Consider the following 14,424-nt stretch of genomic DNA (forward strand, 5'->3'; position numbering starts at 1 on the left):
TTATGTTTATGTAACATCTTGCCCCATGGAGTGCAACATGGACTTTTTAATACAAATAATGAACCTTTTGAGAGCTGTTATTGTCAAGAGTTTTTACTAAGCAAAGCTGAGTCACCACTTTCCTTCATGTCTCACAATACTTGATTGAAATCAGTACCCTCAGTGAGCACATAGCATAACCTTGCTTTTCTGGAACTTGACTCTGCAGGTCAAGGGGAAGAATGTGAAAGACTTTTCATCCACCTAATTTATGGCCTTTGTTAAACTCCTGGCTTTATCTCACCCCTGAAGGAGGTTGTGGTATCACTGCTGCACCTGGTAGTCTGGCAGTTTAGGAATTGTTTAAATTTGTGGTCCTCCAGAGTACATTTCTATTCCCTCCTTGATAAAAACCTTCATCATCATCATGCATGCCATTAATCCACTGACTCATCTTTTCACCTTGTCTAGTTTTTTTGTTCTTTGGCAAGATTATCAGCTTACAGCCAAAAAGCACTTCAGACCACAACTTAAATTACTTTAAAATCGCAGGTGCCATGCACCTAAAAAAGCCTTGGACAACTACTTGGCCATAACAGTAACACACCACTGAAAGAGAACTTAGCCATGCTTCTAGACAAAAGCTTTTCTTAATTCAACTACTGTATAAATAGCCTTGACATTTTTTTAATATATAGCAATTGACTTACCAAGAAGAGTTAATTCTGGAAGGCGTCCACACAAAATACCATCACCTACCATATCTTCTTTAAACCTAAGCAACTCAATATAAGGTACCTCAAATCACACATTCAGTTACTACTTGAAGCTCCTATCTTGTAATTGGACACTAATTGAAGGCACCTTTGCAGTCTCCCCTGTAACTTTGTATCTACAGAATTAATGTCAAAAAATACAGTAGGTCCCAAACAATTCCTGGCATCTGCAATTAAGTACTTTGAATTCTACTCCAACATGAAGAGATTTATGAGTGTGACTGCCTGCATTACTGACATACTGAGCAAAGAGCCAATAACCACACTACCTTGCTAAGCATGGCTGAAGTAATGATCAAGTGTCAGGAGGCAGATTAACTGTAATATGTTAAAACACAAGTTGACAATTCAAATTATGATTCAAAGCTTTTCTGAAGAATAATGTTCCCAAACCCCCCATGCAAACAAAACAATAAGACCACATTCATATATTAATTTTTTATTTTCCCATACAATATTCACAGGGTCTGCTTTTTTGTCTTATTCAAACTAAATTTTCCCCCCCCACCCATGCCCTCATACTAAAGAACCAACATTTCAGGACACCAAAAAAAGTGTTGTAAACATAAAACATCCAACGCATAGCTGAAACCCAGAGCATTTAGCAATTAAAAACACAGTTATATCCCCTTTAACGCAGCGTGTTTTCTTGCATGTCACACCATTAACCAAACTGCTCAAACTTCAAAAAGGTGTGGCTTTAACCAAAGGTCACAATGCACTTCTTCACCCACTGCGCTTAGCATGTGTGTTTTATTATATCCTATTCAGTCAGTTAAAAACTATATACAGCTACGTTTAAACGTGTGTTTGTGCCATGTTTTTAACAACACAAAAATAAAGGCATTTTTAAGCTGTTGCTGCGTATCATGCAGCAGGATGCCAGAGCACTGGTTCAGACACCTAACTTTAATGGAAAAGTTAAGTCCACTAAACCTCTGCTGTGGGAGTAACATTGAATGGAACAGTCCACTTCACACATTCAAACATTATGAAAGAGTAAAGAGACATATATGCGATAGCTGACCATCATCAGTTCTATAGCACTATTTACCAATTTTGCCAGCACACAGAAAAACTCATTGGAAAAAAAACCCATCACAATTCAAGCCTTCAAACAAATGCCTTTGTTGTGATTAAAGCTACATAACTAATATTTAAACTCCAGAAATAATGAATACTAGCAAAAGCAAATCATGCTTTCATTTGATACTTGCACCCAAAGTGTACCACTTGCTTCATTATTGTGTACAATGCAGAAGAACTACTAGACATTACTTGCTGAACACAAGAAAGCATAGAGGTACAATCAAGAATATTGTGTGCAAGCACAGATTTGTATCGCAAGACAAAAGCAGACTTTTGTTTTCTTGTATTAGTGGGTCTAACTGTTTCTGGGGAACCTGCATCCCAAAACAGGGCTGCAGTATTCAAAATTCAGTACATGACAGCAAAACTCTACATCCTGAATTTTACTTGAAGATTTTTAATCCTTCCATGACTTTTTAAATAATCTTTGAGCTGTCTGATGTTTTCCTTCAGTTTCCAAAAGAGCAGTCAGTTGACAGGAGAGTAGGGGCACTTTCATTTTTTTCAACATGACATGATTTTAAAATCAGGTCATCTTAGATAAATTCTTCAGACTGCTCAAGTGTCACCTGAACATGTCATTTCAAATTTTTGCTAGAAATACTATAGGCAATTAATAAGGATGTAGCACTCTTTCTCTCCTTGCCAAAAACTTATACAAAAAGCATCTTTTGATTTAGCTAGTAATACATGAAAAATTTTTCACTTTAGTTTATTTTGTGTGCATTTAAGAATTGGTCAGCCTACTTTTTTTTCCAGAGTCGTTTGAAGGAGTTCAGCCTTACTATGACCAGCTCAATTCAAGCAATGGGCATGTACATACATTTGCTACTTTCCACAACCAAATAAAACAGAATTTTACAGTACATATGCTACTGAAGACATAAGCAGTGAAAACAAGGTAACTCTAATAACTCTACCGAAAAGATAACCTGAAATATTTAAAACATTTCCTGACTACTAACAAAACAGAGTGGCAATTAGATGCACAAGGTTGTCATGCCTCAGTGCACCACACAGAGGAATATTTACAGCACTTGTGCAATGCAGTATCAATTTCAAATTGCCCTCCTATTAGGAAAAAATTTAGTAAAAAGCTTTGTACGTGCCTAACACATAATATAACCTCATCCAGTGCTGGTGCTGTGCTGCTTAACACACCAAGCTACTTCTGGACTTAAATCCAAAAGGCAGCAGCAGCATATATGAGTACTGCACAGGTTCAATGACAAAATTAGAAGACTCCCTATTCTACTGCATGTTTTTTACATAAACTTGGAAATTTGGATTTTTTTTTTTTTTTTTTGTATGCAGAAGTGGATTTCCTGAGTAGCCTCAGCTTACAATTTCATAGTAAAACAAAAGTTGCAAAAGAGAAAATGCATTTATTTTAGTACAGAAGAATGTATGTTTAAGCAATCAGAAAGAAGTAAAAAATTCAGCAAATTCTGAAGATAAAAGACTTTCCAGGCTGATAAAGATTGTGCACCACAATATAGTGCCAAGTTTTTAACGATTTTACAAATTTTTGTAAATTTGTAAATTTTGCAAATTTGTTTTAAAACAGCAAATCAGAACACTTCACTACGATTAATCACATTTTTTTTTCTATAATCCAAGATATTCAACCTGAAAACGAAACTGCATTTTCATATGTATCATCTCTCATAACTGACATTAGACTGTTGGGTTATTTTAAAGTGTTATACTGCAGTTGACTAATTGTACTGGTAAAAATCAAACTTGGCTTGGATTAGTATCGGTAAAAATAAAGAGAGACTACACACTGCCAGATATTTTAATCTAGGAATTGAAACACTTAAGTTCCAAAGGATCGCTAAAAATATTTCAAATTATGTGTCCCTTTCATAACCTTTTGGGTCTATTTTGTGATTTTTAAGAGATGAGGAGTATAGACATTTGAATGTTGCATATGTTCAGACCTCTGTACCTAGAGTTAACTGGAGAACCGCTAATCTTAATGAGTAACACGCCTGAAGCATTGCTGCCACTGGTTAGGACCCAACGCGCGTTGTTGTGGTTCTTTTATCTGAGAAGAAGCTTTTCAGGAGGAATACCTGCCCGACACTAACAACAAGAAGAATGATTGCTTCCCCTATTGACCAGTAAGCCACCCTTGTGTTTAAATCCTCTGCTCTGCTGCGGCCCTGCGCTTCCCTCAGGCGGAAGTGAGTCTGATAATCGATGACAGACTTCAAAGCTTCGTGAATTGAAACGCATGCAGACTCCATCTGGAGAAACAAACACACGACACAGAGTTAAGGACCCTGCTAGTGGTTTGATATTTTAAATGAGGAGCCATGTAACTTTGAAAGCTAAGAATTAATTCAGACCCATGTCAGGTAGAAATGGTGTAAATACAGTAAAATGTAACTTAAACTGATGAAGCTTCACACACAAAAATGTGATGCTGTTAAATACAGAAGCAGATAGAACAACAGAAATAATAAAAAAGCTATGAGCTCTGAGAATTAATGTACAAATTCCAAATTCATACCTGGATTCAAAATGAACCTCATAAATATTTTTTAAATGTCAGTGATCCGCCACAGGAAAACAAGCAGTTGTTTATAATATTAAGATACACACAGCATATACTAAACACTTCTGTTTCACAAATTTGACACTCTTCATTGATTAATTCTCACTTAAGCAGTATAACGTCTCTTCTGTTTTCAAGAGACCATTTTCTTAGTCATGTACACAGAAAGTGGTTAGAGAACAGACAATTATTATCCTTCAATACCATACTCATATAAAAATACTTACCAACTTGGCCAACTTCATAATTTTTCATTAAAATAAAAAAAAAAGCATTATTGGTTTTCCAAGCCCTAGATAATTTTTTATATAAACTCCTTGCAGTTTCAGTTGATCTACTGCAAGTAAAAGTACTCCTCACTGAGTTTTGATCACTGAGAGAATAGTTAACCAATAGATCTTCAAAAGACTTATTTTCTACTCACAATTTAGGTTTCTCTTTAATGGCTTAAAATAGTATTTCCTGAAGATCGAACAGAACAAATTATTATAAAGGAAATGTTTCATGCCATTTTAGGGCTGTTCTGAGTCACTTATATCTGAGTCTAACCATATTTTCCAGTCAATGACTTTTAAGACGTGTCTGAAAAAGTCTATGATAATCTTCTCGGCAAAATTCAGGATGAGTTTTTCCAAACTAAGTTTTGCTATTGGTAAATTGTAGAAACATCCTCTGTGTGACCTGTACAAGGGATTTAAACACAAGGTCACTCTGGTTTTATGGATTTACCTTTAACTGTTCCCATGAAAGTGAAACCATCAAAAAAAACCCCGAACAGTGGTCTCAAGTTTCTGTCCTAATCTCCTATTGAACATTTGGTGATTCCTTCTCAGCTCTGTGTTCTACCAATCTTATCTTTATAAAGAAAGCCTATCTGTTGAAATTTAGAGCATTTTAAAAGCTTAGATTCATTTATTTTCAAAAGTGATGCAAATAACTAAAGCAACGGAACCTGAAGGAAAATTGCCTTCACCTAACAACTTCTGTCAAGCACAGCAGCGTTTTACCTGGGTAAGTGCAGTTACTCTGTTCTCACTGGGAAACAGAGGTGGATCCTCTCCAACCTGGAAATCGAAGTACACAGTTTTGTGTGTGAAAGTAGAGAACTCATTGCTGAAGCAGAACTTGTATGTTCCATTTCTGGATGCAGTAAATGTGAAGCTATCATACTGTTTCTTCATCTCTTTGTACAGTACAATGCCATCTGGATCTTCCAACCGACAGTCAACATCATAATGACCTCCAGTGATCACCTAGAAACAAAAACCAAGAGATCATCTTTTTAGAAAAAAACGGACATTTATTTATTTCTTCTAAGAAGTATAGTCTGGCAGGTGAAACTGCAAAGCTTTTTGCCTTGTTTTAAAATATAGTGTATTCGAGAATCTTTCAAAGCAAGTCTACAAAATTATCTTCCCATGAACAACACACAGAAAATATTTTAAAACGCTCTAGGTTTTGCTTTTGCGGTATGCTCAAGTCCTCTATGGAATTGGTTCATCCAGCTGAGACTGCTAACATGCAGCAAGACACTTCCTTCCTGTATGGCTAGGAAAGTGCAACTGCCCTACTCTATCAGCTGCATTAGGCTGCAGGAATGGTGTCTAACAGGAAGAACAGGAATTTCAATCTGTCCAGTCTTCCTGTCTCCTTCTGTCAACAGAGCAAGGCTGTGGGGGACCTGCAGTTAGACACAGGAGTTCTTCCAAAAAACAGCACAATGCCTGCCAAAAAGCAGACAATGCCTGCAACTCAAAACCTCATGATTGCCCCAAGGGGCTTTTTGAGGTTTTGAATACTATCTGGATTTTCCAGAGACTGACAGGGAGTTTAGGCATTCACAACTTGATGTTCTGATGACTCTAACCATAGCAGTTTTACACTTTATCCTTGCTGCACACTTTTTACTTTTAAGATAAAGCATGCTGAAGGAGAAAGAAGACTTATTTCATATGTGTGCAGAAATCACTGAAATATGTGCATTTGCATTTCAGTCCACATGGCACTGTATAAATGTTCATCAGTTTACTGAAGTACCAGGTTATTAAAATGATTACGTTAGTGCTACAACTGAAATAACAACAGACTGGAGCAGCAGCTCCTCCACAAAAACAGTTTTAAAAATATCCAGTTGGCAAGCAATAACAAAGCTCTTCATTCTGAAACACAACCTACAATTTGGTAAGGGTGTGTTTTTTGCCAATTGCATGGAAGTCACTTGCTTTCAGCTGTGTATGATATTTCACTGAAAATATCGGTTTACATTGAGGTTGTAAGGACTGGCCAGAGCTTTAAAGTTCCCCCAGGATTCCTTGCCACAGAACTTGCTTGTGCCTCCTGTCGGCCCTTGAGAGGAGGACACTCCCACAGCACTTGGGGCTGACAGTGGCTGGCCAAATCCAGACTTTTCTTTTAGCAGTACTAATCCTGTTCTGGTCACCAATAAAAGTGGCAACAGCAGGCTTATCTGTCCAGTGACACCTACTTCAAAACTGCAGGGGAAAGTACTGCACAGAAAAGACTGCACTGAAGAAAGAGGGACAAGAAATATTTGGGCAGGGAAAAAGATATATAGGACCTAGACCACATAGGACAGGGCAACACGGACTGGTATTTGGCAGCAACATTCCCCACATATACTTGAGATGGAACAGCAACAGAGAAACTAGAAACAGGACTCCAGCAAGAAAGGCAGCCCATAAAAATTACACAATCCTTTCAAAATCTCCCAAAAAATAACTGTGATTTTTGTCATCGGGAACGACTTTTCTCTCATGCTGTTGCTGTACTAAAAGTGACTTCATCTACTGAAGTGACAGACTGAAAGGTTCCAACCCTGCTGATACACTCAGAGGCACCAAAACAGTGATGCTGCACTGCATCCTTCTCCCATCATCCTTTCACTTTTCAGTACGTAACCCAAATCTAAGTTGTACCCTGAAATATGAAAAATTAGCTCTTAAGATGTGCCGTGCTCATCCAGCCGATGTTCCACAAACCCCAAGGATATCACAACAGCTGCACCTTGTCGGCCAGACGCGCTTTAGGTATTCTCTGCGCTGTTCAGGTGGGGCACTACATGGCAGAGACCGGGGTACCAACACCGCCAGTGTTCAGGGCCAGCTCCGTGTCCCACTCTGTCCTGCACTACACGGAAGGCTCCGCAGTTTTCCTTAGTCAAGCTGGAGACCTCCCACTGGGCCCAGGCGCTGCTCCCTTGCCGGGCGCTCAAATTCTGCCTAGAGGAAGGGAGCTGAGGGCGAGCCGCCGGCAGCGGCCTGGCCTCGGGGCCCGGAGCCCAGGGGGCGCCAGGCCCGGGCTCTCCCCGCCGGGGTACCTGGAACTCGAGGGTGCACTTGGTGCCCTGCGCGATCTCCTCGTAGAAGCACTGCTTGGCGTTGTCGGGCAGCTCGAACGTGATCTCGGAGGCCCGCGCCGCGCAGGCCGCCAGCGCCCACAGCAGCAACAGAACCGGCAGCGGCCCCCGGGAGCCCCGCGGCGACATGGCCCGGCGCGGAGAGAGGCGAGGAGGGTGAAGAGGGCGCGGAGGGGCCGCGGGGCGCGGGGCGGCGGGCGGGACGCGGCGTGGCCGAGGCGACGAGCGGCGGCACCCGGAAGTGCCCGCGCGGCGGCAGCGCCTTCCCAGAGCGTTTCCGGGACGTGTGTCGGGCGGGGAACGGGAACAGGCGGGCAGCGGCCGGCGAGGGGCGGGCAGCGGCCGGCGAGGGGCGGGCAGCGGCCAGCGAGGGGCGGGCGAGCGGCGGTTAAGGGGCGGGCAGCGGCCAGCGAGGGGCGGGCAGCGGCCGGCGAGGGGCGGGCGAGCGGCGGCCGTGGCCTGTCCTTGTTCCGCCGTCGTGGCGCCGCTGAGGGCGGGTGCGCGCGCAGCGCCGTTGCCCTCAGGTTGTTTGCTGAGGGTCGCGCTAGGCCCTAAAGCTGGAAATGGCGGGGGAGCACACGCAAAGAGCGACCACGGTCCCCGCGAGAAGCAGGACACACGGGGAAGAGACTAGAGAGTTCTGCGCGTATCCCTGAACGTTCATTGCGGAGAATGAATCGGAGATGAATGAATAAACAGAGATACAAAACATCGATTAAAGTGCTGACGTTGATTTCAGGAGTGTCGACTTCCAATTTATAGTCCAGCCAATCGTGAAGTTGTAGAATGTTAAAAGTTGGAAAGGATGCTAAAGATGAGTCCCAGCCCACCTGCCGCAGGCAGGGACACTTCCCTGCCCGGGTTGCTCGGAGCCCCATCCAGCCTGGCCTTGGACGCTGCCGGGTTTGGAATATCCCCGGCCTCCCCGGGCAACCTGTTCCAGTGTCTCACCACCCTCGCTGTAAGGAATTTTTTCCTTATGTCTAACCTGGGTTTCCCTTCTTCCAGTTATTTATTATTATTTCTTCTCCCGCCACAACAGATCGTGATGAACAGTTCCTCTCCAGCTTCCCTGTATAAGCTGCCAGATTGCTATGTGGTCTGCACACAACCTTCCTTTCCTCTAGCCCCAACATTCACAGCTTTCTCAGTTATTTTTACAAATTCGAAAAAAGGAATCAAAGATACTCTTCATTCTATTAAGTGCTGTGGCAAATCAGGCAGAGTAGGAAAACTCAGCTCAAACCTCCCAGGCAGGAGCATGAGCTTGTAATGCACCCGTTTTGCATTGAATCTGCATGAAGTACCTATTGCCAAAAGTGGTACCATACTGAGGTGCTGCTGCATAATCCTCTAGCCTTGAAGAGAGAAGTCCTGTGCTAGCTTGTGAAATGTGTGACTGCGTAAGAAACCTGGGCATCAGTTCGAGGACTCTGGATTTCACAAGGCAGACATACCCAAAATTCCTATGTAGAAGGCTCTGATAGATTTAGTGGATTAAAATGACATGGCAGATACTTTACCGAGTACCCACCTTACAGCTGAGGCAGATACTGTCCATTTACAACTAATCCTTGATGTTTGCTGTTTTCAATTCAACACACTGTTTTATTTTAGATGGTGTTTAAGTGTTGGTTGATAGCTGAGATGGTTCAAAAGCAGGTTATATATCTGGGCCATATGATGCAGCTTCAGTCATTTAACTTAAATCAGTCACCATAGGCTTGTAGAAACTGTATAAACTAATCACTTCCTTCATGTGGCAAATTTCAGGAGGATTTCCTCTGTGATTTTTCACAGCGGCTGAAGTGATTGTGTACAGCTTACAGTTTCCTAGTTAATTTTTTCCAGCTCTTTTCTTGAAGTTTCACTGAATGGGCAAAACAAAGTTTATCTAGGAAATTATTGGAAATCTATCACCAAATAATCGAACAATAGCATAGATAGATACAGAGCAGACAAGAAAGGAGTCTGGTGACACCTGTAGAATAAGCAAAAACCCAGATAATGTTCCAATACCCAAAATAAATCAGCAAGAACAGATGAGATTACATCCTTTTCTTTTTGGATTTGGGTCAGAGATTATAAGACATCAACAGAGTGAAGAAGGCAGACTGCATCCAAGAAGCTCTCCAGACTGGTCCCCTTAACCCAGGTGACTCCTCATTACAGCACCAAGAGGCAGAGCTGACAGCACTAACTGCATAGCATCAGCTCCACTGTGTGGTGTGCTTGCAGCTCCCCTGGTGTGGGTTTGTTAAGGGCTAATTGCTTTATATATGTAGCAATCTTGGTAGTAATTGAGAACTAGATTACTAGCATTATGAATTTCAGTAATTCTTTCATTGCTTGAAACTGAAGTAAGTTCAATAAATATAATAGTAAGTTCAATAAATATATTTTAGAGGCAGTCATATGAAGAGTTTTTCTTTTTTACTGGACAATCTGTTTAAGCAGGGTGAGACCCAGTTTCAGGTGCTCTCAGCATAGTTTTTTCCTGAGAAAAATCTTTGTAGTTTTTTTTTCTCTATTATGACAGAATATTAGCAAGTAGAAGTCTGTATTACAACTTCACCCATGCACTCATGCATAGATACATGACTTTATTAATAATCCTTTTACCTTACATGCAAAGTCAAAGGCTGGGAAAAAACCCAAGGATTCATTTTGTTTTTCCATTGGTTTGATTTGTAAGTGTATGTTGCTGCTTTCTGTGTGCAGAAAATTAAAACTGACAAATGACACGTGTTTCTTGTGCAGACAGGTAAAACATACTCTCCTGAAGACTGCTAATGAACCATAGTTGTACAAGGAGTTCTTACTCCTTCAAAAACACACAGAAGCCGCTGCAGAAAGACCGAAGAAATCTGCAAAATGCAGGATCTTCAGGTGACAGTGTTTCTTCTTTGCTTAGTAGCTGAATCAAGTTTCTAATCTTTTCTCCTGAAGTAGAGACCTTTTACCCATGTTAGAGGTTGTAGATATGGAAGCAATTCTAGACTTATAAAGTAAGATCTTATGACTGAAATAACATTTTCTGTTATTTAAATAGTGAGACAGGAAAAAACCTGTTCTTCACCTTTACAGTCCTTTAATATCTTTCCAGAAATCTATTTGTGTGTAACAATTTTTAAGAATCCACTTTGCCATTTTAATTTAATTCACATTTAAAGCATATTCCACAGTACACTTTTTATCTTGATACTCAAATTACCTAAAATGGTAAAGTTTCTCCATTTTAAGTACCTCTGCTATAAAAGACTTTGCTGTCGGCTTGCTTTGGCAGATTTTTTATAAAAAATAGACTTTGATGTCAAGATAATTAATTCCTCTTTACTTCCCAGTACAGTGCCTAATTTTGGATAGGCTAAAGTTACTGAAATAAGCCAGACAGGACAAAATCCAGATTAATCTTTCTTTTCACTGGCCTTTGTACTTTAAAAAGCAGCATTGAATAACTCCTCCACCTGCAAAAAACACTTAAAGTGCAGTCAAGTATACTAATACATTTTCGTCACACCGTTTTTTGTGTAATTTGTGCAAAGTCATGCTGTGGAGGAGAAAGTCACTGGACCTTAAAAATACTTGAATATATCCTTTTTTTCAAGGTTCAATGCATTTTCTAACCTCTGTTCTCCTGTTTCCAAAAACTGCACTGAACAAGAAATGAGCTTGGGTCTAAAAAGTCAGTGCACTACGTCTGTGCTTGTGTTAGTTGATTACATAAAAGCCCAAACACCTTCAAACAGAATACACCAAGAAAATAACAAATTCAAATAAATGTTTTAGATGAAAACCAAATGCAGGTGCACCCAAAATTAAACATTTGTGGTCTTTCCACGTGTGCAGCTTCACAGAGGAGCAGGCTTAGAGCTGCTGCAGTGCAAGGAGTTGGAAGAAGGGAGAATTTTGGGAAAGCTGTGACCCCTCTTACCATCTGAAATACTGCACATGCACTCTTGCAGTGTCCTGAGTTATTGACAAGAACAATTTGTGAGCCTGTTTTCGTATTAAAACAGTCCTTTGATTTTCAGCATCCTTTGAAAATATGTTTGTACGTAAGAATATCAAATGGATTAGAATTTGTTTTGAAATGCCCATTCTGTGGTGGTTTATTTTTCGTTTGTTTCTTTCTTTCTTTGTTATCAGACCAGGTAGGAAATTCAACATGATTTCAAATGTTGGAAAAAGTTTTTACTTGTAGGTTCAAGGTGAGACCTGTGGGGACATGGGCCTGCTGCTCATTGTGTGACACGCAAGAGGGAGCTCTTGGTCACCACAATTTACACTGAACCATCACATCATCAAATGGTTGGGGTTGGAAGGCAAGTTTAAAGGTCATCTAGTCCATGCCCTGCAGTGAGCAGGGACATCTTCAATTAAATGGGGCTGCTCAGAGCTCCATCTGACCTGACCTTGAGTGTGTCCCGGGTGAGGCATTTACCAGCTCTCCAGGCAAGCTGGGCCAGTGTTTCATGACCCTCATGGCAAAAATCTACTTCCCTTAAATAATTCTAAACCTACCCTCTTTCAGTTTAAGATAGGAACCCCAAAGGATGCCCTAGCCAAATTTTAAGCAAAGCATTTTAAGATTCCTTCCCAAAGCACTCCTCCCTGTGGCTCAGCTTTTGTTTTGGTTTGTTTTTTTTCTCCCAGTCATGTCTGAATTTTGATAGTCCTGTTGCTCTTGACCTAATGAAAGAAAGACTTATGTTTCCATGTGTGCACTTTTATTCACTCAGATTCAGGGTATTTACAACTCATTATGGAACATTCATGCTGATTTGGTCTGGGATGGAGTAAATTTTCTTCACAGTATCTGGTATAGAGCTAGGTTTTGGCCTTGTCCTGAAAACTGTGTTGATAACTCAGGATGTTTTCTTTGCTGAGCAGTATTTCTGCAGAGTCAGGGCCTTTTCTGCTTCTCACCCCACCCCAGCAGCAAGTGGGCTGGGATTCACAGGGAGCTAAGAAGGGGTTGCAGCTGGGACAGCTGACCTCACTGGCCAAAGGCACATTCTATACCTTATGACATCATGTTCAGCATATAAAGTTGAGGAAAGACAAAGAAGGAGGAAAAGAGGGAGGTTCAGAGAAACAGCATTTGTATTCTTCAGACACTCTCATACATGATGAAGCCTGGTTTTCCTAAAGAAGGCTGAACACCTGTCTGCCCATAGGAAGGAGGGAATTATTTCCTTGTTTCACTGTGTATGCGTGTGTGGGTTTTGCTTTGCGTATTAATTTGTTTTTAATCTCAAGCCATAAGTTTTCTCACTTTTACCCTTCTGATTCTGTCCCTTATCCCACTAGGGGTAATGAGTGAGCAGCTGCATGAGGCTGAGCTGCCAGTTGGAGTTAAACCATGATAATACTTAATGACTTACTATCTTTACAACTATATGTAATTGATCTAATAAAATACACCATTCTCCCTACAGAAACTGTTTTGAAAGTATTAGAAACCAAAATTGTGGCTTCATAATAGTGGACAATTCTAAAAGACCAAAACCATTAATAATTCTCTATATTTTATGTATTCCTCTTTTAAAATGGACAGGCAGGGGAAATAAACAGGATGTGTTGCCTTCTATGTCAATGACAAGCTTGAAGTGCATGGAGTTCTGTCTGGGGTTGGATGCTGGACCAGGATTAAAGGAATGGCAGGGACAGGGGACATGAGTCATCTATAGGCATGTAGGAGCAACCTCATGTTCATGAGCCCTGGTCCTCATGGGGGACTTCAACCACCTTATTATCTGCTGGAAGGACAGTACAGCAGGGCATTAAACAACTCAGGAATTTCCTGGAATGCCCCGATGGAAACTGCCTTCTCCAAGTGATAGAGAAGCCAGACAAGGAGAGGTGCTGTGCTGAACCTTGTTCTCACCAAGAAGGAGGGGCTGGTGTGGGATGTGAAGCTCAAGGACAGCCTGGGCTGCAGAGACCATGAAATGATGGTGATTGAGATCCTTAGGGCAGTGAGGAGGGGCAAAGCAAGCCCTGGGCTGCAGAGGAGCTGCCCTGGCCTAGAGAGATCTGCTTGGTGGTAGAGTGACGTGGGATAAAGCCCTGGTGGGAAGAAGACCCCAGGAAAGCTGGTTTATGTTCAAGGATCACCTCCTTCAGGTTCAGGAGCCTCCCAGTGAACAGGAAGCCAGGTGAAAACCTCAGGAGTGTGCACAGATGAACATGGAGCTACGAAACAGATTCAAACACTAAAAGGAAGCCTACATAGAATTGGGCCAAGGACAAGTAGCCTGGGAGGAATATGGACAGATTGAATGCCCAGGGATCAGATTAAGAAAGCTAAATGGCTGGTAGAATTAAATCTATCTAGGGGATATCAAGGGCAGCAAGAAAAGCTTCTATAGGTACACTGGTGATAAAGCAAGGCTAGGAAAAATGTGAGCTCTCTCAGGATGGGTGTAGGAGACTTGGTTACTCAGGGTATAGAAAAGACTGAGGTACTCAATTACTTTTTTTGTCTCTTTCTTCACCAGTAAGGTCTGCAGTCACACCATCCAAATTGCACAAGGTGAAGGCAGGGATTGAGAGAACAAAGAACCAACCTCTCTAAGTCAAATTCAAGAATGTCTAAGAAACCTGAAGGTGCATGAGTCAATGGGACCCAACAGGAT

General features: G+C 41.4%; 2 protein-coding genes across 2 annotated transcripts in view; both read right to left on the reverse strand.

The window, feature by feature from the left end:
* Window positions 1-14,424, reverse strand: part of ATG12 (autophagy related 12) — a 307,791-nt gene that overhangs the window by 241,087 nt on the left and 52,280 nt on the right. The gene's annotated exons all lie outside the window — the stretch shown is intronic.
* On the reverse strand, window positions 1,179-8,078 carry TMED7 (transmembrane p24 trafficking protein 7). Its single transcript, XM_079331545.1, has 3 exons — window positions 7,745-8,078; window positions 5,415-5,660; window positions 1,179-4,096 (listed from the first exon to the last, which is right to left on the reverse strand). The coding sequence occupies exons 1-3, from the start codon at window positions 7,910-7,912 to the stop codon at window positions 3,860-3,862; spliced, it is 651 nt and encodes a 216-aa protein (XP_079187671.1). The 5' UTR covers window positions 7,913-8,078; the 3' UTR covers window positions 1,179-3,859.

Source organism: Erithacus rubecula (assembly GCF_903797595.1).
Source record: "Erithacus rubecula genome assembly, contig: SUPER_Z_unloc_4, whole genome shotgun sequence".
Taxonomy (NCBI): domain Eukaryota; kingdom Metazoa; phylum Chordata; class Aves; order Passeriformes; family Muscicapidae; genus Erithacus; species Erithacus rubecula.